Below are 22,719 nucleotides of genomic sequence, written 5' to 3'. Positions count from 1 at the left end.
GACGAAGACCCAAAACAGCCAAAAACAATAAATAAATAAAAACAAATAAATTTTTTAAAAAATCCAGTGGCTGATGCAAAAACAAATTATTATGGAAACTCTCGTCAAACTACACAAGCCAGGAGTGAAATAAGTCAAAGTACCCTGGAGGAAAAATACATATATACAGAATTCCATACCTAGCAAAAATATCTTTCACAATGGAGACTTTTTCGGACAGACAAAACAGCAGACCTGCATTAAAAGAAGCGTTCAAAGCCATCCCTCTGGCCAGAGAAAAATATTACATTAAAATTTGGATCTACACAAAGGAAAGAGAAATGTTTGAAAAGGTATGTATAAAAGTAGGTAAATGACTTTTCTCATTTTAAATTTCATGTCTACACATAACATACATAAGTTATACATATATAGAAATAAAACATACGACAAGAACAGTACAAAAGACAAGAAGAAGAAAATGGAGGCATGCTCTTGTAATGTTATATTATACATGAAGGTAGACTATGATAAATTAAAGATGTATATTACAAAACCAAGGATGTATAAGCACAGGGAACTATTTTCAATATCTCATAATAACCTATAATGAAAAAGTATATATAAATTACTGAATCACTTCAATGTACACCAGAAACACAACACTGTAAATCAACTACACTTCAATTAAAAAAAAAAAAAAAAGTTAAAAAGAAACCCAAGGAGGAAAAAACCTGTGAACATGAGTTAGGCAAAGTTTGAGGACACAGGCGATGACAAAGAACACAAATCATAAAAGAAAAAATTGCCAAATGAGATTTCATGAAAATTTAAAACTTCTGCTTTTGAAATTACTGTTAAGGAAAGGTGAGCCAGGAAAGGTGAGCCAGTGGCTCACCTTTGCAAAACATGTATCTGATAAAGAGTTTGTATCCAGAATATGTACAGAACTCAATGAGACAAACAACCCAATTCATAAAGAATATGGAGAAAACATTTTAAGACACTTCTCAAAAGACATGAAGAGCAAATAAGCATACAGAAAGATGCTCAACATTATTAGTCATTAGGGAATTGCAAATAAAACCACAATGATATACCACTCTACCTCTACTAGAACAGCTAAAATCAAAGACTGACAAAAACTGAAGTCTCAGTGAGAATGTGAAGCAACTGGAATGCTCATACACAGCTGACTAGAACGCAAAATGGTACAGCCATTTTGGAAAACAGGCTGGCATTTTCTTATGAAGTCAAACATTCACTTAACCATACAACACAGTAGTCCCAGCCCTAATTTGCTCACAAATAATAAAAGCAAAAGATCTATATTCAAATGTTCACAGCAGCTTTGTTCATAACAGCTCAAAACTGGAAACAACTCAATTGTTTATCAACTGGGTAATGGGATAATCAAATTGCAGTATATTCATAAATGGAATATGACTCAGCAATAAAAAGGAACAAACCACTGGAACATGCAACAACATCAGTGAATCTCAAAAGCTGGCTAAGTGAAAGGCAGACAACAAAGATTATATACCATATAATTCCATTTATATGACATCAAGAAAGGTAAAACTAATGTGACAGAAAGTAAATTAGTGGTTGCCAAGGACCACAGGTAAGAGTAGGGGACGGACTGCAGAGAGGCACAGGGAACTTTTGGGGGCAATAGGAATGTTCCAGTTATCATGATTGTGGTGATTCATCAAACCTATTTAATTGCACACTTAAAACTGGTGAACTGTACTATATGTAAAGTTATACCTCAATAAAACTAGTTTTTAAAATGAATGAATGGTTCATTGCAGCTCTATTTACAATAGCCCACAGATGGAAACAACCTAAGTGTCCATCATCGGATGAATGGATAAAGAAGATGTGGCACATATATACAATGGAATATTACTCAGCCATAAAAAGAGACGAAATTGAGCTATTTGTAATGAGGTGGATAGACCTAGAGTCTGTCATACAGAGTGAAGTAAGTCAGAAAGAGAGAGACAAATACCGTATGCTAACACATATATATGGAATTTAAGAAAAAAAAAATGTCATGAAAAACCTAGGGGTGAAACAGGAATAAAGACACAGACTTACTAGAGAATGGACTGGAGGCTATGGGGAGGGGGAAGGGTAAATGGTGACAAAGCAATAAAGAGGCATGGACATATATACACTACCAAACGTAAGGTAGATAGCTAGTGGGAAGCAGCCGCATAGCACAGGGAGATCAGCTCGGTGCTTTGTGACCGCCTGGAGGGGTGGGATAGGGAGGGTGGGAGGGAGGGAGACGCAAGCGGGAAGAGATATGGGAATATATGTATATATATAACTGATTCATTTTGTTGTGAAGCTGAAACTAACATACCATTGTAAAGCAATTATACTCCAATAAAGATGTTAAAAAAAAAAAAAAAAGAATGAATGAAACATGTCCAATATACGGGGGTGGGGGTGGAGAACTCTAATTAATCCAAGCCTGGATATAATAAGTATTCATAAAAGTGATCTCGGGGCAATAAGCATTAAGAGAAATCACTTTGGGATGAGATTAATGAAGGCTTCATAGATAAGGTGACACATGAACTACGGTTGAAAAAATGGACAAGTAGGATTGGCCAATTGAGGGTAGGGCATAAACTAACGTACAGGGGGCTTACAACTCCATGTTTTTAAAATGGTAAGGAGTCCAGTTTGTATTGTCATCAACACATACAGTGAGAAATAAGGTTATTTTGGGTTAGTCTATGGTGGAGAATCTTAAATGCCCAGTTCAAGAATTTGACTCTGTAAAAATGTTTTACAAAAAAATGACAGAATCAAAGTAGCATTTTGAGATTAATTTCAATGCAGAAAACAGGAAGGGCTCAAAGAGAAAAAGCCCAAATGCAATCAGAATCAACAATAAGGATGTAAGCTACAGAGTTTCGAACTAAGTAAGAGTAGACCAGGGCTTCCCTGATGGCACAGCAGTTAAGAATCCACCTGTCAATGTAGGGGACACAGGTTCGAGCCCTGGTCCAGGTAGATTCACATGCCATGGAGCAACTAAGCCTGTGCGCCACAACTACTGAACCTGTGCTCTAGAGCCTGTGGGCCACAACTACTGAGCCCACATGCCACAACTACTGAAGCCCACGTGCCTAGAGCCCGTGCTCTGCAATAAGAGAAGCCACCGCAACGAGAAGCCCACGCACCGCAACGAAGAGTAGCCCCTGCTCGCCGCAACTAGAGAAAGCCTGAGCACAGCAATGAAGACCCAACACACAGCAATGAAGACCCAATGCAGCCAAAAATAATTAATTAATTAATTTTAAAAAAACAGAGTAGACCAAAGACCATTACAGAAGGAGAAATTAGAACAAGCAATTCAGTAGAACTCAGGAGGGAGAGGAGGTAAGTATTACTAAGGTTTTGGCACTGGATGCTTGGGAGAAACTACTGCCACTTAAAACACGTGCACAAGCACACACAAATCAAAAAGTTCTTAAAACTAGACGTTACATAAACAAGGTTAAAAGACTCACAAAAATACTAATACCACAAAAAACACTTAATATCTCTACTACAAAGAGCTCTTATAAATTAGAAAAACATCAAATAATGAATCAAGAAATCAGAACATCCAACATACAGATGAAAAGAAAGGCAGCCTTATTAGATATTAAAGAAACACAAATGAAAAAAAATAACGGGACATCTGACAACTCCAAGCAATGGTGGGACTGAAGAAACAGGCATTCTCACACTGTTGGGAAATATAAATTGGTAAAAGCCTTCTGAAAGGGCAATATGACAGTGTATCAGAACTATAAACCTGTAAACCATTTTTGACCCCAGCAATTTTATCCCTAGGAAATCCAATCTAGAGGAGATAATGGGCAAATGCACACAAAAATTCTGCGACAGATGCATAAACATAGAAAAAAACAAAAAATAAAAAAAATAAGAATCTAGCAAAATGGACTTGGCCAAAGAAGTTATGGTATATCCATACAACAGAATACTAGGAGCCAATATAAAGAATATACTGTGGAGTACAGGGTACAAAATAGCATTGTAGTATGTTATGTAAAATCCTATGTCCTTATGCATATACGCATAGAAGTCTAGAAGAATGTTCATCAAAATGTCATGGGGATGATCATCTCAGTTAGCTGGATTCAAAGGGACTTTTAATCTCATACTTTTCTATACTAACAAAATTTCTACCATGAGCCTCTATTATTCTTTGTAGATATGTGAAAAATAATGAAGAGCAATATCAGAAAAAGAAATGACTCCAAGAGAAGTGAAATAATTTAATGGTGGATAAATTAAGTTTGAAGTGTCAATAAAATACTTCAGTGAAAGTATCCCTATACAACTGAAAATGCAAAAAACGGAAAAGAAACAGAAAATGGGCATGCAGCCCATGAACTACTTTCGTTTTCAGTTCCTCTCACCACCTTTTTCATTTCCATTTTATGCAAATTCCAATTTTTAACCTAGACTTTAATCCTCTAACCTACATTTATTTTCCAAATATATTAAGAACACTAGATTCTACCATAATTTGCATGTGCAGAAATTCAAGGAACAAAATCACTGCGAATAAGTAATACTTTTCATAATACTTTTGCTTCCAACACCCACTTTAAAGTTTACAGATATCTACATATGAAACAAAGCCAACCCAAAACAAAAATAACAACAAAAACTTAAATGATATTCATAGAAAGCATACAGAATAAGAGAAAAGATTTAAATGACCATAAATATGAATACTAAGCAACATTAATTTTCAGCTGGTTTCTCAAAAACAGCTATTAATTTTTCAGTCAGGAAATAAAAGCTTGACATACAGTCTACTCAGAAAATTTTCACCAAGAAAAACAGATCCTTTATCTTGATCATACAACAGAGTACAAATATAAATACTAAGTATGAATTTATTCTTTTTTTTTTTTTTTTGGCAGCGCTGGGCAGGCAGCATGTGGGATCTTACTTCCCGGACCAGGGATGGAACCCATGCCCCCTGCATTGGAAATGCAGAGTCTTAACCACTGGACTGCCAGGGAAGTCCCTGAATTTATTCTGTTCACACTAAAAGTGACTCCCAGCATCCTTGACTCATTCCAGTAAAGCATGAGCTAGAAGGGGGAGGGTTCTTAAATTTTCTCCTTATAAATCAAAACAATTACTCCCCCAATCCTAGAGTATACGTAAACCAAAACAGCAAGTAAATTTAGAGATATAACTGGCATTTATGCAAAAGCTGGTTTGCATTAATCTGTGGACAAAAATATTCAAATTAATTCAACCACTAATAAATATACTTTGGAATCTGTCCTCTAGGAGCTTACAATCTAGTAGGAAAAACACAAATTTTTAAAAGCTCTACAGCAAAGATAAAATAAAGTGCCGTAGGAATATAAGGAAAGGAATTAACTTTTTCTGGATGAATGGAGTAAAGGTCTCAAGATGGTGGAATTTGAGCTGGGTTTTGAATGCAAAGCTGGAGGCAGAGAAGAGGAAAAAAGGCATTTCAAGCTAAAAGAACAGCAAAAGGAAAAATGTAGAGAAATAAAAGTGCCTCTAAAAATGGAACTCTGATAGAATGGGACCAGATATAAAAGGCATTACCTGACAATGCATTAGAAAATTTGGACTTAATTAATGGAAGTGATACAATCTAACCAAAATTTTCAGCAAACTCTCCTAAATAAAGAATGAATTGGGAAGAAAAGAATAACAGGAAGTCTGATTACAAATGAGGGCCCGAACTAAGGTACTGGAAATGGAATAAATATTAGTGTTATAACAAAAATGTGAGAGAATGAGTAGATGTAAATGTCAGGCAAGGTTGGGTCAGAGAAGCAGCAAAACACAAGCCCATCTTGGGAATGAAAGGATTACAGTTTGGAGACTTAAGACAGTTCACTTAAATTCCCATTCCTTCTGAGTGTTTCTGCATTTATCCAACTATCCTGTATTTTTAACACTTTTGAAAAGCATTTTAAGAATTCAATTCATCTAAGGATATTCATGACTTATTTCCAGTAAGTACATATCAAATCAGTATTTTATGAGTAATAGCTTTTTTAGAATTCTGGAATGTCTTCATTTCATATATTTTTGAGCACTAGTTTTTAGGACAAAACACTAAATAATCCACAACAAGAAATACTGCGTATCATATGCAAATGAATACTAATAAATTCATTTAAATTTCCATCTAGGGTATGCCCATCTTTAGATTCTCAGGGTCTCAATATTATTCCATAACAGAGGTTTCTGCTGCTTCTTGGTGGAAGAGAAGTTCCACAGGTTCAGAGAGAGAATCAATTATATATAACAATTTATTGTACTGATTGTAACTGGTCTGACTTGAGTGACTTCAGACCAAGACATCCCATGGCAAAACAACCCTCAATAACTATTATTAGTGTCTTCAAAAAATGTTTTTAGCCTCCTATTCATAAAACCTACAAATTAAAAGACAAAATGAGCTGAAAGAACCTTTAGAAGAATTTGGTTTTTTTAATCTTCAAAATGCTGCAAAGATGGCCAGGAAACAAATTAACACATAAATAACCAAACAGGGGGTGAATTTTAGCAAAACAGATCATTAAGTGAGGTGGTCAGCTCCCTTGAACCCCATGTGAGGTTCAATACAGCACAATATCAAGAGCTGGTACTTCAGAATCAGCCCAGGGTTTGAATCCAAGCTGACCTTGGAACAAATCACTTAACTTTTTAGAGCTTCTGTTTCCCAATCTATCAACAGGAATGTTCCAACCCCAACATGGGTTTTGGAGGTGAATATATGTTAAGTATTTATCAATGCCTGGCGTTCAGTAAAACCTAAATGTCAGTACCACTGCCTCTCATTCTGAACAGCCCCTCTCTTCAGTCCACCTGCACATTTATTATAAGGCCTATCAGCAGAATTATATGACTTCTCACACCCCAACAGTCAAGTAGCAAAGGAAATATGGTAACCCGGTTATACAGAGGAAAAAGGAAAGCTAAGAAGGGACTTGATGAAAAGCATGAGCAGCAGAGGGCTGAAGATTCAGATGGTGGCAAAGAGCAGGTTGTGAAGTAGAAGTCAATAGAATAGAGAGGTTTTATTCTAGGAACTAACACAGAGAAAATCTTCATTCCATGGTCTCAATACCATTTTGAATGTGCATGCATTTCCTTAAAAATATCTACAGTGACAATTCATTCATATATAAGCTCCATGTGGGCTGGAAAAAGACCACTCTGCTATTTCCTATAGCAAAACACACAGTCTCTATTAAATCCTTATATATCCAGGCCCACAATATTTCACATGCTCAATAAACGCCATCATTCCTTCCTTTACCTATTCAACAATTATTAAGAGTCTACTTGTGCCAGATACTACACTGAGCACTAGGAATACAACGGTCATCAAGACAGGATAATTGCCTTCATGGAGCTCGCAATCCAAGAGTCTATTCGTTAAACAACATGGGCCACCTATCACAATGACTTAAACAAAACTTTTTGCATTAAGCTGGACAAGATAGTTCAATTAGTTATTCCAAAACAGTAATAACACATTTGTTATATTTAAAAATCAAGTTCTTCAATCAACTATTTTAACTATAAATTCTGGGCCCCATATTTTAAGCAGGACATTTGACAAACTAGGTATAATATAATGTGAAATCAAAAACTGTATGAAAAATGAGTTTTTTGACCCAGAGAAGAAAAGACAAAACAACTGTCTTGGGCTTCCCTGGTGGCGCAGTGGTTGAGAATCTGCCTGCTAAGGCAGGGGACACGGGTTCGAGCCCTGGTCTGGGAAGATCCCACATGCCGCGGAGCAACTGGGCCCGTGAGCCACAACTACTGAGCCTGCGCGTCTGGAGCCTGTGCTTCACAACAAGAGAGGCTGCGATAGTGAGAGGCCCGCGTGCCGCGATGAAGAGTGGCCCCCGCTTGCCACAACTAGAGAAAGCCCTCGCACAGGAACGAAGACCCAACACAGCCAAAAATAAATTAAAAAAAAAAAAAAAAAAACAACTGTCTTTACATTTTGAAGAGGCAGCATACAGGTTTGCTCTGAACTATTCCAAAAAGTTAAACTTGAAGCAATTAGTAGAAGTTACGTGGAGGCAGATTTCTGTTTCAATATGAAGAATTCTAGCATTTCAAGCTATTCAATAAAAATTCCACCACGTTACATTTCTGTAATAGTCTGTAATATTTCTACACTTTGCAAAACACAAATCTTTTTTTCCCTTTAAAAAAAATCAGCTTTATTGAGATGTAATTTAAGTACAGCAAAATTCACCAATTTTAAGTGTACATAAAACACAAATTTTCATTTAATCCTTGGAATAATAAAACAAAACCAAGTATTTCGCTGTTACAGTTTAGGAAACTGAGTCTCCCAGGGTGTTGCTAAGACACTGGGCAAACCAGAAAGTCCCAAATCTAATGGAATAAGCTGTCTCAAAGTAACATCTTCCCACCTCTAGATGTATACAGGCACACAACCAAAAGGCTGGATGTCAGGAATGTTGGCCAAAATATTCTAAAGCTTCTTCCAAACCCAACCACTTAGAAACACTGGTGGTCAACACAGACACCAGGAAAAGATTCAGTAATGAATGGTCCTCTAGAATGCAAGCCTCATGAGGGCAAGGACCTTGTCTCTCTTCATTGCTATATTCCAGTCCTTAAAACAGTACCTGGCATATAATATGTGCTCAATAAATATTTGCTAAATACAAATAATCCCAAATGCACATACCACTGCTCTGAAATAAATATAAAATACACAGCACTATCAGATAATAAAGGACCTCACTGAAGTATCCAGCAACTAAAAGGCCTGATAAACAAAAAATCCATTCCTAAAATTGCATCATACACTTAAAATTGCTCTCTAAAGCACTGAAACTTTGACCTACTCCGTCAAAAACAAATTCATCTGCAAAAAATGCAAGCCTTTTGGCAAACCTATTTTAATTAAAGTAAAATATAAACTCGTACAAGACACAGAAGCTAGATATGGTGAAATGAGTTTTCAATGTTGATAGCCTTTGCTTAAGGCATCAACTAGCATTGAAAGTGTGCTTGAACCCTGCAAGAATGAAGAGATTTATACAGCTGGTTTGGTTTAAAGACAAACGCACACAAATCTCCACTCGCATCACATCTTTACACTTACTAGGCTGACGCTTCAAAGAGATCTAATTTTACTGGTACACATGTTGCATTGAGATTCAACATAACCGTGCTTAGAGGTACTCAGCAGCTGCTTGGCATTACTGAAAAGTAAAACCAATAGGAAAAAACAACGGATGCAAACAATTCGTAATACCCTAAACTATAAGGCCTAGAGTTTCTAGACATCTAAAAGAATTTAAGAACCTGTAATATCCTCAGAAGTTACTTTTAATTCATTTTGCTTAACAGATAAATATATATCAATGCACACACCATTTTTGGAGAACAGCATTATATAACAGGCAAGGTATTAACAGCTATATTAAAGAATTACTCCAATTTAACTAAAGTATACCTTTCAGAGATATCTGAACAAAGATCCTGACACTTAAAGGTCTAGTTAACTTTAAAGTAAGTGTAAACAGTAATTTAAAGTGCTAGCAGATAGTGTGATAGCTTAAGAAACGTCCAGTACTAAGCCATTCACTCGGTGGCTACACTGGATTACACCAACTAGCTTATGTTTATATTACATTATTAGCAACTAGGTGTCACCACAAACCAACACAGAAACCACAATCTCATCATTTTTTTCTACTTTTTAAAATCATGACTTTGGAAGATCAGGTAAAAAAAAAAAAACTATTCCACACAAGAATACCATAAAATGAGTATCTTCCTTATCTTACGAATTAAGAACCGTAAGCCTTTTCACATATTGAAAGAATGAACTTGACAGAAAGGCTGCTTTTCCCACCGCTGTACTAATCATATGAAACATTTGCAACCCACATCTAACTCTGACATCAGCACCTGGCGCCGATTCTCCTTTACAAATGCTTACTCCCTAAACTGCAATCCACTCCTAAGTCTCCAGCAACGAAACCTCTTCGGAGGGCTTTCAAAACTGTGACAAATCACCCTCCAGGCTGACCCAAAGCAACTGCGCTGGAAAAGCAAAGAGCAGTTTAGAGAAACCCGTTTAAATGGATTAACGCAACACCTTTAAAACGGTGAACCCTTCCTCAGAACCCTTCCCCGCCAGAGCGAGGAGAAACTCTGCCGGACCTGTTGCTTTGTCCCCTCCGAAGCCCCCACAAGGTGCTTGGGGCGCGCGAAAACGCCCCTCCCCACCGGAAGCCCCGTGCCAGGTGAGGTTTTCTCGCCTCGCCGGCCGACTGGAATGCTGCAGCGCCCCATAGCCTCTTGCCCTGCCTCCGGGGCTCTGGCCGGCCCAGCCCGAGACAGACCCCGGGACGCCGGACTCACCTGATCACAGGGCTGTAGGGGCTCCGGGAGCGGCGCCAGCTGCTGCTGCTGTACGGGCTGGGGGACACGTCGCCGCCCCGCTCGTAGGAGCTGTGGCGGCTGTAGCTGGGGGAGCGGCGGCGGCTGTAGGGGCTCGGGGAGCGGGCCAGACGCCGCGAGTAGGGGCTGCTGCCGCCTCCCGCCGGGCTGGGGGACTTGCGGCTCCGCAGGCTCTGCGAGGCCCTGTGGGACACCGGGCTGTCGTCCCGGCCTCCCAGCGGGCTCAGGGACCGCTGCCGCCGCCTGTAGGCCTTGGGCTCGGTCTTGTCCTCCCGGTAGGCCTTGGGCGGCTCCTTGTAGGCCGACGGCGGCTCCTTGGACGACTTAGTCCGGCTCCGGTGGGCCTTCGGGTCTCGGTCCTTGCGGCTGCTACTGCTGCTGGACGTGGCCGAGGCGCTTTTCCGGCGGCCGCCGCTGCTGCTGCTGCTGCCGCTTTTGGCGGCCTCCACCCGCTCCTCGCCGCCGTGCCCGTGGCGGCTGCGGGACTTGGAGGCCTCGCCGCCGCCGCCGCCGCCGCGCTGCCCGTCCCGCCGCCGGTGCTCGCGGTGGCGGTCCTTGCTGCGGCCGCTGCTGCTGCGGCGGTCCCGGCGGGGCCTGCGCTCCGACCCCTCCCCGCGCCGCTGGGTGCCGGAGGAGGAGGCCGGACTCCCGCCGCTGCCCCCCGTTCCCCCGGCAGCCGTCGCCGCCGTTGCCGCGCTGACCCCCCCCAGCAGCAGCCCCTGCTCGGACTGGGAGCTTACATCCTCGTACTCCACCAGCGGGGTCACACCCCCGCCGCTACTAGCACCGCCACCGCCGTCCTGCTGCGGCTGGGGCAGCGAGAAGACCCGACGCTTCTCCGCCTCCTGCCCGGCGCGGGGCCCGCGGCGCCGCTTCTGCCGCCCTCCTGCGCGCCTCTTGCCTCTCGCCAGCCGCTTGACCTCCAGAGGGGGGCCCGGGCTGAAGCAAGAGGAGGAGGCCGCGGCGGCGGCGGCTGCGGCGGCGGCCGTGCCGGGAGCAGCCAGGAAGAGCAGAGGCGGCGGGGGCGGCGGCGGTTGCAGGAGCTGCGGCTGCAGGAGCGGCAACAGCAGCGGCGGCTGCTGAGGGGACAGGAATCGCCTCCGCTTACGGCGTTCCTCCAACTTCTTCTCCGCCCAGCTCAAGCCCCCGCCTCCCCCCAGCGCCGTGTCCGAGCTGCTCGGCATCGCCTAGAGCCCGCCGCAGAGCGCGGCGCGGGTGCGGCCTCCTCCCGGGTCAGATCCTGGCCATCTCCCCCGCCGGAAACGGGAACGGCGGTGGCGGAGGGACACCGAGCACCAGGGCCGGCCGGGAGACGCGCCACGATAATCCGGGTCGGGACTCGGGTCCCTGGGTTCCAGATCACAGTGGGGTACGCAGCGGCCTCCGGGCCCGAGGGAAGCAGGGAATCCGGGTGGAGGAGCTCCCGATCGTGCTCGTCTTCCTAGCCTCGGCAGCAAAAACACCAGATGCGCCGGGCGCTGACCTGCGGGGGAGTCCGGAGTCCTCCAAGTGCCCCCGGGGGTGGGGGAGAGCGACCTCGGCCGCGCTCTCGGCTCGGGCAGCGCAACGCGGAAGTACCACCTTCGTCTCCGCTTCACTCCATCGGGCCCTGACGTTGGGTGCGAGTTCAGGGGAGGGGAGTGGGCGAGACAACAACACGCCTCCGCCGCCTCCTTCTCCTCGTCGACGTTGTCCTCCTGTGGTGGCGGCGACACACGGCGGGCGCCTCAGAAGTGGCCTGGGCCTGACAACAACTCCCGGCCTAAGGCCTCGCGCACTCTGCGGCCCGCAGGGACGGGCGGCGGGGCGGGGCGAGGCGGGGGCGACCGGGCTGCGGCTCACGGTTGGGGCAGCGAGTGTGCGGGGCTGGGCGGGGGGCTGTTTCCGGGGAGATGGGGGCGGGGGGGGCGTTTCTGAGTCTGTGGGGGTGGGTATGGGCCCTGACTTTCTTCTTCCTTCGGCGCGGCGAGCAGAGGTGGCGGTGCTGCCCCTTTCCTCCGCTCCCCCCCCGCCTCCACGAGGAGGCTCCTGGTGTGCGCGGCTGGCCCGGCTCGCTCCTCCCCTTCCCTCTCCGCTCCTCGTCAGGAGGAGGGAGGGAGATGGGACTTGCTGGTTGGGCCCTAACCTCCACAACCCCTCCTTCTAGCCTCCCTCTTTCGGCCTTTCCCCTCTTCGGCCCTGACGCAAGGCCGGGGGCGCGCACGCACGTCGCGCTCCGAGAAAGCCCAAGGTGAGTGGTGTCAGGGGCAAAGGAGGCGGGAACAAAGTTGCCGCGCACGGGCGTGCTCGCTCCCGCCAAGCGACGGGCGTCTGGCCCGGAAGTGAGGGAACGTAGAGACGGCTCCACTTCCGATGGGGGTGGGACTCTGTGAAGAAGAGTTAAAGAAAGGAGAGGGTTCGTGCGCCGCCCACTGTTGTAGCTGGAGAGTCTCGGGGTAACGGGGCGCCGGTCGTGCCTGTTGCTTGCGTCCAGCGCGCAGCACCGGCTCTGGATCTTCGCAGGCGCCGCACGGCGAGAGCAAGAATCTGGAGACTCAGGAATAATGCCATTAATGGCCTTCTGGGCTGGATAATCACCCCGTCGTCTCCTCTCAGCCAAGCCCGGACGGAGGTTGGAACAGCTGCGAAAGAGGGAGAGGGCACCCTGCAAAAGAGGGCGGAGATGGCGGTAGCTTAAACTATCTCTTGTACACCCAAGTTCCAGGCCCCATCTTGACCTAAAAACACAGTTGGAAATCCCAGTCTGGCGCTTCCATTAACACTGAAGTTTAAAAAAAAAAGTTAATACGAGGAATAATGAAACGTCGAAAGGAACTCCGGGAAACCCCAAAATTTTTACCGGCGGCCTTGAAGTCAAAACATCTCGCTCAAATGAGAGCTGCCCTCTTGGCACTTCACCCTCTTTCACCTTAACTATCCAAACCTGTGGGGCTGCAAAGCGTAACCATTCGGTGACCTCACGTCTCATTTCTTGCATTACCAGGTTAGCCTTAACTTAAATGGCTTATTGGTTTGGGTTTGTTTTTTTTTTTAATTTTAATTGTATTATAGTTGACTTACAATGTTGTGTTTCAGGTGTACGCGAAGTGAATCAGTTATACATACGCATATACCCACTCTTTTTTAGATTCCTTTCCCATATAGGCCATTACAGAGTATTGAGTAGAGTTCCCTGTGCTACACAGCAGGTCCTTATTAGTGGCTTGTGGGAGTTTAATATGGTTGCAAAGAGAAGCTGAGCAGTGCATTCAATGGCTACATGTAGTCACCCGTTTTCAAGTTTATTTGTTCAGTGCATCGGTTGGTTCTTAGTTCTTAAACACTTGGTACCCATCCATCATTCATGCCTTAATAATTTTAATACACTAACACTGTATCTCAGTCTGGACTCACCTAAGCAGAAATCAGGCTTCACTGAAAGAGTACAAAGGGTGTTTGCTGAAGAATAAAGGAGGAGGCAAAGGAGTAGGTAATCTTGAAGGCAGTTCATTTCCCAGGAGGATAGGCCCCGGGTGGGCCACACAGTGGGACCTACCACGCAGCCAGAAGGATGTGGTAAATGCACTGGGAAACTGAATAGAAAAGTAAGGGACAAGGTGCCTAAAAACGTTTCTCCTTGGCAGTATTGCTGCCTGAAGTTCCTACAACCTAAACCAGTTAGCGAGAGGCTTTTTCCAAAAAATTACGATCAACCTGCCCCATCATCCTACTTTGAAAAGCCTGGAGTAACAGAACAAGGAGAGCAAAATGGATTTATCTAGCAGTTCGTCACATACGACCAACTCCAGGTAAGAATATCATCTTCTGTCCTATACTTGCAAAGAAAACATGTTCCAAAGTAAATGGGTAGCTTCCAGTCCAGGTTGCAAACAGAAAACATATACTAAAATATTTTTAGTGGGGTTCTGCCACCCCATATGTTTCTGCAAAGAGTCTGGGGGGGTGAGATGGGGAAAAGGGGCAGAAGCGAAGCATTCTGAACTCCCCAAAGATACCTGCCCCCCATGCATTGAAATACTAATGATTAACAGGGTTCAAACTCCAAAAAATGAGAAAGACCTTTAAATTAGAAGCCATCTGTTTCTATAAGCTTGTCTACTTATCTTCGTGTAAAGAGACTTGAAGTTGCCACTTGGGACTGTGTTTTAGTATTTTACTGTTTGTGTGTTATGACATACTGTCTACTGGTTTAAGAGAGAGAGAAGGAGGTGGTAAGTTTTTTGCTTTCTTTGTTTATCTAATGGGTCATAACATACCTAATCAGCTGTTCTTAAAGTGTGGCCTGAGACTAACGCTTTTTCAATGAATCATGCAATCAAAGCTATTTTCATAGTAAGACATGATTTGTCTTTATCATTCTTATTTTTTCACAAATGCACTATGGAGTTTTCCAGAGGCAACATGACATGTGATGACATCATTGTTCTGATGGCTAATGGAATGTGTGCTTGTGCGTTCATATGTTTTCTAGAGTGTTCTAAGGTATTAAGTTTCTGAAATGTGTAAACATTTGGAATATCTGCCTAAGTCAGTGACCTGATACTTTCCAACTGACTAATGGATGATGTTACAAAATCATGAGTAAAAGATTCATTCAAAGTGCAGGACAGACTGATGTGTTTTAATGTAACCATACAAAAAGTTCATAGATCTGTTCTCAGATTCCACTTTATAACTAACCTTTTAAGAAGCTACTGTGGGGACTTTCCTGGTGGTGCAGTGGTTAAGAATCCGCCTGCCAATGCAGGGGACACGGGTTCGAGCCCTGCTCCGGGAAGATCCCGCATGCCGCGGAGCAGCTAAGCCCGTGTGCCACAACTACTGAAGCCCGTGCTCCTTAACGAGAAGCCACCGCAATGAGAAGCTGGCGCATCACAGTGAAGAGGAGCCCCACGCCGCAGCTAGACAAAGCCCGCACGCAGCAACGAAGACCCAATGCAGCCAAAAATAAATTAATTAATTAATTAAGAAACTACTGTGGAGTTTTGGTGTAGTATCAAAGAATAACCACAGTTGTCTGGAAAAGCTATTAAAATACTCCCTCGCTTTTCCAACATGTCTTTTTCATACATTTCCACCAAAATAACATATTGCAACAAATTGCATTAAAAGGCTGATACGAGAATCAGTTTCAGTCCTACTAAACCAGTCGAAAGGAGATCTATAGAAAGGTAAAAACATTAATCCTCTAATATTTTTGTTTTGTAAAGATAGTTTCTTGCATTTAAATGTGTTAGTTGTGTTACTATATGATGAAGTTATTGTTATTTTGAATGACTTTTTTTTTTCTTTTTGGTGCCATGCTGCACAGCTTGCAGGATCCTAGCTCGCAGACCAGGGATCGAACCCAGGCCCTCAGCAGTGAAAGTGCAGAGTCCTAACCACTGGACCGCCAGGGGATTCCCTAAATGAATATTTTTAAATTGTCTCCATTTTTATTTCTAATATCAACAGATATAACTCATATAAACAAAAACTCTTTTATGGTCCTCAGAAATTTTTTTAAGTGTAAAAGGATCTTCAGACCAAAACCTTTGAGAAATGCCATACAAAATCATTAAAATTCCACTGCTTCTGTTCATGCTTCTAGTGGTACAGACAGTTCACAGATAGGTCATGCACTACCATTCCAGAATCTTCCTTATAACTAGGAGTTTCTGTAGTGTCTTTCAACATTGCTTCTCCTTTAGAGAAATTGGTTGTTTGAGTTTTTATTAGGTTTTCTCAGTCTTGAAAAAGTTTAAGCTCTCCTTACTTCAGCCCACTATTCTTTATCATAAGGAAGAATATCAAGCATGTTATTGTTAAAAGAGAGAAAAGCAAAGCCAAAACAATGGAACTTTTCAATTTAATTATAAAAACAAGTAGTGGCCAGTATTTATGTGCACTTACTATGTGTCAGGCTCTGTGCTAAGTGCTTTATATTTATCTTCTCATTTAATCCTCTCAACAGTGCCTAAAAATAGGGTGACCATAGTCCTCAGTTTGCCTGCGGTGGTCCTGGTTTATGCCATTTGTTCAAGTATAATTATTAATAATATCCCCCTGCCAGCACATAAGTTTCCCAGTTTGGACATAAATTATCTGATCACCCTCCCTGTAAAAATTACTATCCACAGTTTACAAATTAGGAAACTGAGGCACAGAGAGATTGAGTGTCTTGCCCAAAGTACACTGCTAGTAAATGTGGGTGTGGGATCCTAACCCAGGTCTGTCTAGCTTTGTAGTTCAGGCTTTTAAAGAATTACAAACTGTTTCACAGTGATATCAATGCTCCTGAGATTTATGTTGACCCCAACTGTAGTAATATATTCCAGAATAAAAGAAAGTAGAACACAGAAATTTAAGGTAAAATTTTAAATTCAGTTTCAGTTGTAAAACACTGATGTGATAGATGTGCTGTTCCGACACTCATCTTTTACACAGTTCAGAGGCGCACACTTGCTATCAACAGTTTGCAGAAAACCAATGCTGCTTCTGTGTTGGGGCTTGCGGGGGAGTGCAGTTCTTGCTGGTTCAGTAAAGCTGAAGGATGCCTATTTATAAAACAGGAAAGGTGGACCAAACTGTTAGAGGCCTTCCTAATAGGGATTCTCCCTGATTATAAGTAACAATGCAAGTTTCATTGGGTGTATAAATGTGCCTAGCTTAAAACTACATCTCCCAGCAGTCTCTGCAGATGAAGGACCTGACCATGCTATGCAGTCCTGGCCAACGAAATGTAAGTAGAAGTTGTTGGATGAGGCTTCTGGGAATGCTTTCTTAAAATGGAAGGCCAATTTAGCTGACCTTGCCTTTTACTTTTCTTTACATCTGGAACTCAAATGCAATACTGGAGTTTGAGCAGCCATCTTGTGACTACAAAGGAGCAAGCACATGTTAAGGATGGCTAGGTGAAGGGAAGAGAGAAGGACCTGGCTCTCTGAGGACATTGTGGATATACCAAATCAACCCTGGACTGAAAAAGACATGAAACTGGTAATATGTTTAAGCCACTGTTTTTTTCCATTTTTATTATAGATAAACTAAATTCCTAACTATTGCAGTGTGACCCCATGCTCCCATCCCACTTCAGTGGTGGATATCATTAATGAGAGCATTCTTTCCTGCTCATCCTAAATATAGCCTCAGAATCTGTCTCAACATAAGTGTCTAAAACCCACACTGCAGCAGATCAGCCACATTGTCCAGCAGCTCAGGCTTGAGAAGGACATGGTTCAGGTATGGTGCTGCAACTGTCACCAGAAGGGCAAACAATCACGCAAGTGAATATTCGCACTGAGAGGATTTTGAGGCTATTGGGCAGTCTCCTTTCTCAGGGGAATCAGTACCCTCTTCTCTGGCCCCAGGGCCCTATTTTGTCACCCCAGGCTGTAGTGACGCTTACTTCACTACGCTGTACTCCTCAGTCTCTTTCCATGAGAGTGAAGCCTTTCCCTCTGTGTCTGTCACCACTCTGGGCTTTCCCATGCCTTCAAACCGAGGAATGGGGGCCAAAGGAAAGGGAAGAGCTAGGGGAAAACCTTGGGGTTTCTACCAGGGCTTTGGGGACTAAGTTCTTTATTCACTAAGAAAAGAATTGGCAGCTGAGAAGGTGTGGGGACAGGGAGTTTGGAGGAGGTGGTTGGAGGGAAGGTGAAGTTCAGGGTTGCTCCTGATTATAATCCCCATGTCATTCATCACTTTGTTCTTAAATAAAGAAGCCTGGGACATAGACACACAGAGCAATATATTCCAGAATAAAAGAAAATATGACACAAAATTTGCAATGAAAACTTAAGATCAATTTCACTAGTAAAACTGAAGCGATGTGTCACTCCCATGCTCATTTTTCACACAGTTTCAGAAGCCTACTACCTCTGAGTCAGAAATGATACCAGTAATGAAATTATTTTTCAGGCTTGTCCTGGAGCAATTTTTGTCATTATTTGGGGAATTGCTTGGTCCAAAAACTCAGGGTTCACACCCTGGCACAAAACTACGTGTCTTAGTTATGTTATATTGTTATGCCTTGTTATAGAGACAAATCAATACATTGAATTATGTCAGGAATTACAGGGTATGTAATTTATTGGAATCAATATTGTGTTAATGTCTAATCTCATAAGAATATTTATGTACTCTTAGGAGATAGTTATTCAGGAATATTTGGAAGTTCGACTGCAGATTACACACCATTGTAAAGCAATTATACTCCAATAAAGGTGTTAAAAACAAACAAAAAAGAAATAGACCTAAAAATGCTGAAATGATAGAATTAGTGCACCAAGACTTTAAAAACAATTATTTAAAAAAGTTTAAGGACTTAAAGGCAAGTGTGAAAATACTTAGGAAAGAAATGGATATAAGATAGAAATAAATAAAAAACTTTTCAAGCTGAAAAAAAAAGAATACTTTAAATTTCTAATTACATCAACTAACAGATTTGATGGAGAAGGGATAAACAAGCAAACAATTCATTTATGTTGTGTTAAAAGTTCTCATTAATAAGGTCATTATAGCCTTAAAATACACTATTGGAGATATAGGTCAAAGGAAATAATTTCTACCAGAACTTTTTAACTGACAATGTGAATCTTATTTTGTGTTCAGAGCATTGCAATAAAATTATTAGAATCAGCATTTAATAATTGATTCACCCTTATATTTATGGTCAGATGATTTTTAACAAGGGTGCCAAGACAATTTGATGGGGAAGAATTGTCTATTCAGCAGATGGTTATGGTGAAGGAGATTGTTGTTGATAGGTGTAAACAACAACTGCTCGGGCCCCTCCTCATTTCCATTTTCCCCATTATCACAATATAAATAATAGCAAAGAAAAAAAATGGTGCTAGGCCAACTCGACAGCCACATGCAAAAGAGTGAAGTTGGACCCCAACCTCATACAATATGCAAAAATTAGCTCAAAATGGATCAGAGGCCTAATATAAGAGCTAAAACTATAAAACTCTGAGAAGTTAAATATAGGAATAAATATTTGCAACCTTGGGTTACACAAAACCTTCTCAGATGAGACACCAAAAGCACAAATGACAAAAGGAAAAATGATAAATTAGACTTATCAAAACTAAAAAGCTTGTGCTGCTTCAAATGACACCATCAAGAAAATGAAAAAGACAGTGCATAAATCTTTACAAATTATGTGGTAAGGGATTTGCACATAGAATATATAAAGAACTCCCACAACTCCACAATGGAAGGATAAATAACCCAATTTTAAAATGGTTAAAAGATCTGAATAGACATTTCTCCAAAGAAGGCATACAAATGGCCAGAAAGGAAAGATGCTCAGTATTATTAGCCATTAGGGAAATTCAGATAAAAACCACAATGAGATACCACTTTACACACCAGGATGGCTATAGTCAATAGACAGGTTTTGTCAGAGATGCAGAGAAAATGGAACCCTCATACCTCGCTGGTGGGAATGTAAACGTGATACAACCACTTTGGAAAACAGTTTGGCGGTTCCTCAAAATGTTAGACGCGGAATTACACTATGACCCAGCAAATTCAATCCTAGCTATGTACCCTCAAGATATGTAACCATATCTCCCATGAAAAAACTTGTACACAAATGTTAACAGCATAATTCATAATAGCCCAAAAGTGGAAACAACCCAAATGTCCATTAGCAGATGAATGGATAAACAAAATGTGACACATCCTTACAATATAGTATTTTTTTTCAGCAATAAAAAGGAATGAATTTCTGATACATGCTATTGCATGGAGGACCTTTGAAAATATTATGCTAAGGGAAATAAGCCTTAGTTTCTGTCTTTTAATCATCCCCTAAGGTACAAAGTATACAGTATTATTCCCATTTAATAGTTGAGGAAAGTAAAGCTCAAGGAGATTGAGTTGTCTACAGCCACATAAACAATAATGTGAAACTTGAATTTTCAACCCCAAAACATACCCTAAACACAAATAAAAACACTTTTTAAAAAGTGTTTCTTGATCTATATCCACACAATCCCTTCCTTTTCCTTTATCATGTCCTTAGTGATCACATAAATGCTATCCATCTTTCCTTTTCCCTTTCTGTATTGGTGCCTGGCCTTCTTCCCAGTGTCCTGGGCATAGCTAAAAATTTCCAATGGAAATCAAGGGGTTTTAGAGCTGGAAAGAATCTTTAAATTTTAAGTTCACCCCCCCCCAAGTCACTTTATTGATGGAAACTGAGATTTACACAAATCAAATGTCCTGTCTAAGTCCCAAAGCTATTTTGTAGAAGAAGCCTTGTTTATTTTGTCTCCCATCCAGTACTCTTTACATTTGATTCATGGTTTTCAAACTCGCTGGTGGTACTCAAAGACATTCCAAGGGGTACATAGGCTGGGAAAGTTTTGAGGAAATCCATTTTCGAATGATCAACTTCCATACTTCTAAAATTGATCTGCCTGAGAATGTTCTTGTGGTCAAGGTATCTTGCTGGTTCTCTCTCCCACTTTATAAAACAAAGACAGAACTCTCATTCTCTAATCTTAATGGCACATTGCCCAAAAGTGTAAGAACAAAGACAAACCAAGGCACAACTGAAACATTGTGTCTGGGAAAGACTTGTTTAATCAAGACAACCTGTCTCATTGTAGCAATAAGTAATATTCCTCTCTGAACACATAGAATAGCTTTAATTTTTTTTTTTTTTTTTGCCGGGCACCATGTGGCTGGTGGGATCTCAGTTCCTCCACCAGGTATCGAATCCCAGGCCACAGCAGTGGAACCCCAAAATCCTAACTACTAGGCCACCAGGGAACTCCTTTAACTTTACTAATATTTAAAAATGATTAATCAAAACAAATATATTTGCTGTTTTAATCAATTGTATATTACTGATAATTGAAATTATGACTCAATCTAGAAGAAAAATTTTAACACTCATCAGTTTTCACTTACATACTTTTTTTTCTTATGGCAGGATGTATAATAAGGTGATCAGTAAAAGACTTTAAAGCAAAAAAAGTATGTTAGTATATTACATTAGGATAAAATTATGTGAGAGAAGTGGAATGGAAAAGAGAACAATGTAAAATTCTGGCTGTTGAAGGTTAGGTATAGTTTTTCCAAAAGAATGATAGTCGATATCAAACAGCCATCGTTTGAGTCTTTTGGATACACACAGGAGTGATATAAGAATCCTAAATGTCAACATAAAAAGGTGCAAAGGTATATATAGGCTTTTCAAATCATTTTAGGAATTATAAGCAAAAAAACCTGAAGGCCACTGTCATAGGTAATCCTTTGTAGAATATTGAGGACTCATCATAAGTCCATTGCCATTATAGAAAAAAATTCTCAACAAACCTGTCTGCTAATTTTTAACTCAATATTATCATTTCCACACATAGAGGAAAGCACATTATCATTGTTCTTAAAAAAAATATATTTTTAAAGGCATGAAATAGAGATTTTTGTTCCCACTCCTAAACTTTGCAACCTTTTATTTTCTTGCACAATTTCTCCAGGCACCCAGGCACCCAGGCACCAGGCTCATGTATACTGAGGCTTCTGCTTAAAACTCTACAGTTGCTCCCAACTGCTTCTAGGAGAAAGTGCTAACACCAGCAGGGGGCTCACATCACTCTGCATGATCCGAGTCCCACTCATGGCTCCAGACTGCCCTTTCTCTGCTCAAACTCTGCACTTCAGTCATCTGGAACTTCTTTTTAGTTCTTTGAAGGTCCTGTTCGTCTCTCAACGCTGGGCCTTCACACGGGCTGCTCCCTCTGTGTGGAATACTCAACCCACCTCCTACCTCCCAACTAGGTGTAATTTTTACATATTCGAATGTCAGGTTTAGGTACCACTTGAAGCTTTCTCCGACCACCCCCACCACTACCATCACTAAGGTTGGATTAAATGTTCCTCTTTTGTGTTCCTGATGAATAATGTCCTTCCCCATCAAGGATGTACTGCAGTCTTCTCTTTCCTTGTCTGTTTCCTCCAATAGACTGTAGGTTGCAACACGACAGAAACAGTGTCTACTCACCATCATATTAAGCCTCCCCCAATGTACAGTACCTGGTAGTTTCTGAATGACTAATGGGAGAATTAATGAATGGATTGATTTTGCTGATTCATCAATTAAAAGAATTCTGTTGAAAGTAACAGCTACTTTAACAATCTTAAAGGAATTTATTGGAAGGATATAAAGGGCTCATGAATTGACAGGAAGTTGTAATACCAGGCTGGAAAAATAGGTAAAGACCCAGGTAACTCGAGCAG

At 41.8% G+C, this 22,719-nt stretch overlaps 1 protein-coding gene across 2 annotated transcripts in view; it reads right to left on the bottom strand.

The window, feature by feature from the left end:
• The window catches only part of CDK13 (cyclin dependent kinase 13), a 110,965-nt gene extending 99,109 nt beyond the window's left edge, over positions 1-11,856 (bottom strand). For both annotated transcript variants that reach the window (XM_004263324.4, XM_004263325.4), the window contains exon 1: positions 10,447-11,856. In XM_004263324.4, the coding sequence (XP_004263372.1) occupies positions 10,447-11,669 (1,223 nt within the window). In that variant the 5' untranslated portion in view covers positions 11,670-11,856. The remainder of the gene's footprint in view (positions 1-10,446) is intronic.
• Positions 11,857-22,719: the final 10,863 nt, after the last annotated feature.

Source organism: Orcinus orca, chromosome 9 (genome assembly GCF_937001465.1).
Source record: "Orcinus orca chromosome 9, mOrcOrc1.1, whole genome shotgun sequence".
In the NCBI taxonomy this organism is placed as follows: domain Eukaryota; kingdom Metazoa; phylum Chordata; class Mammalia; order Artiodactyla; family Delphinidae; genus Orcinus; species Orcinus orca.
This window is presented reverse-complemented; position numbering and strand designations above follow the sequence as displayed.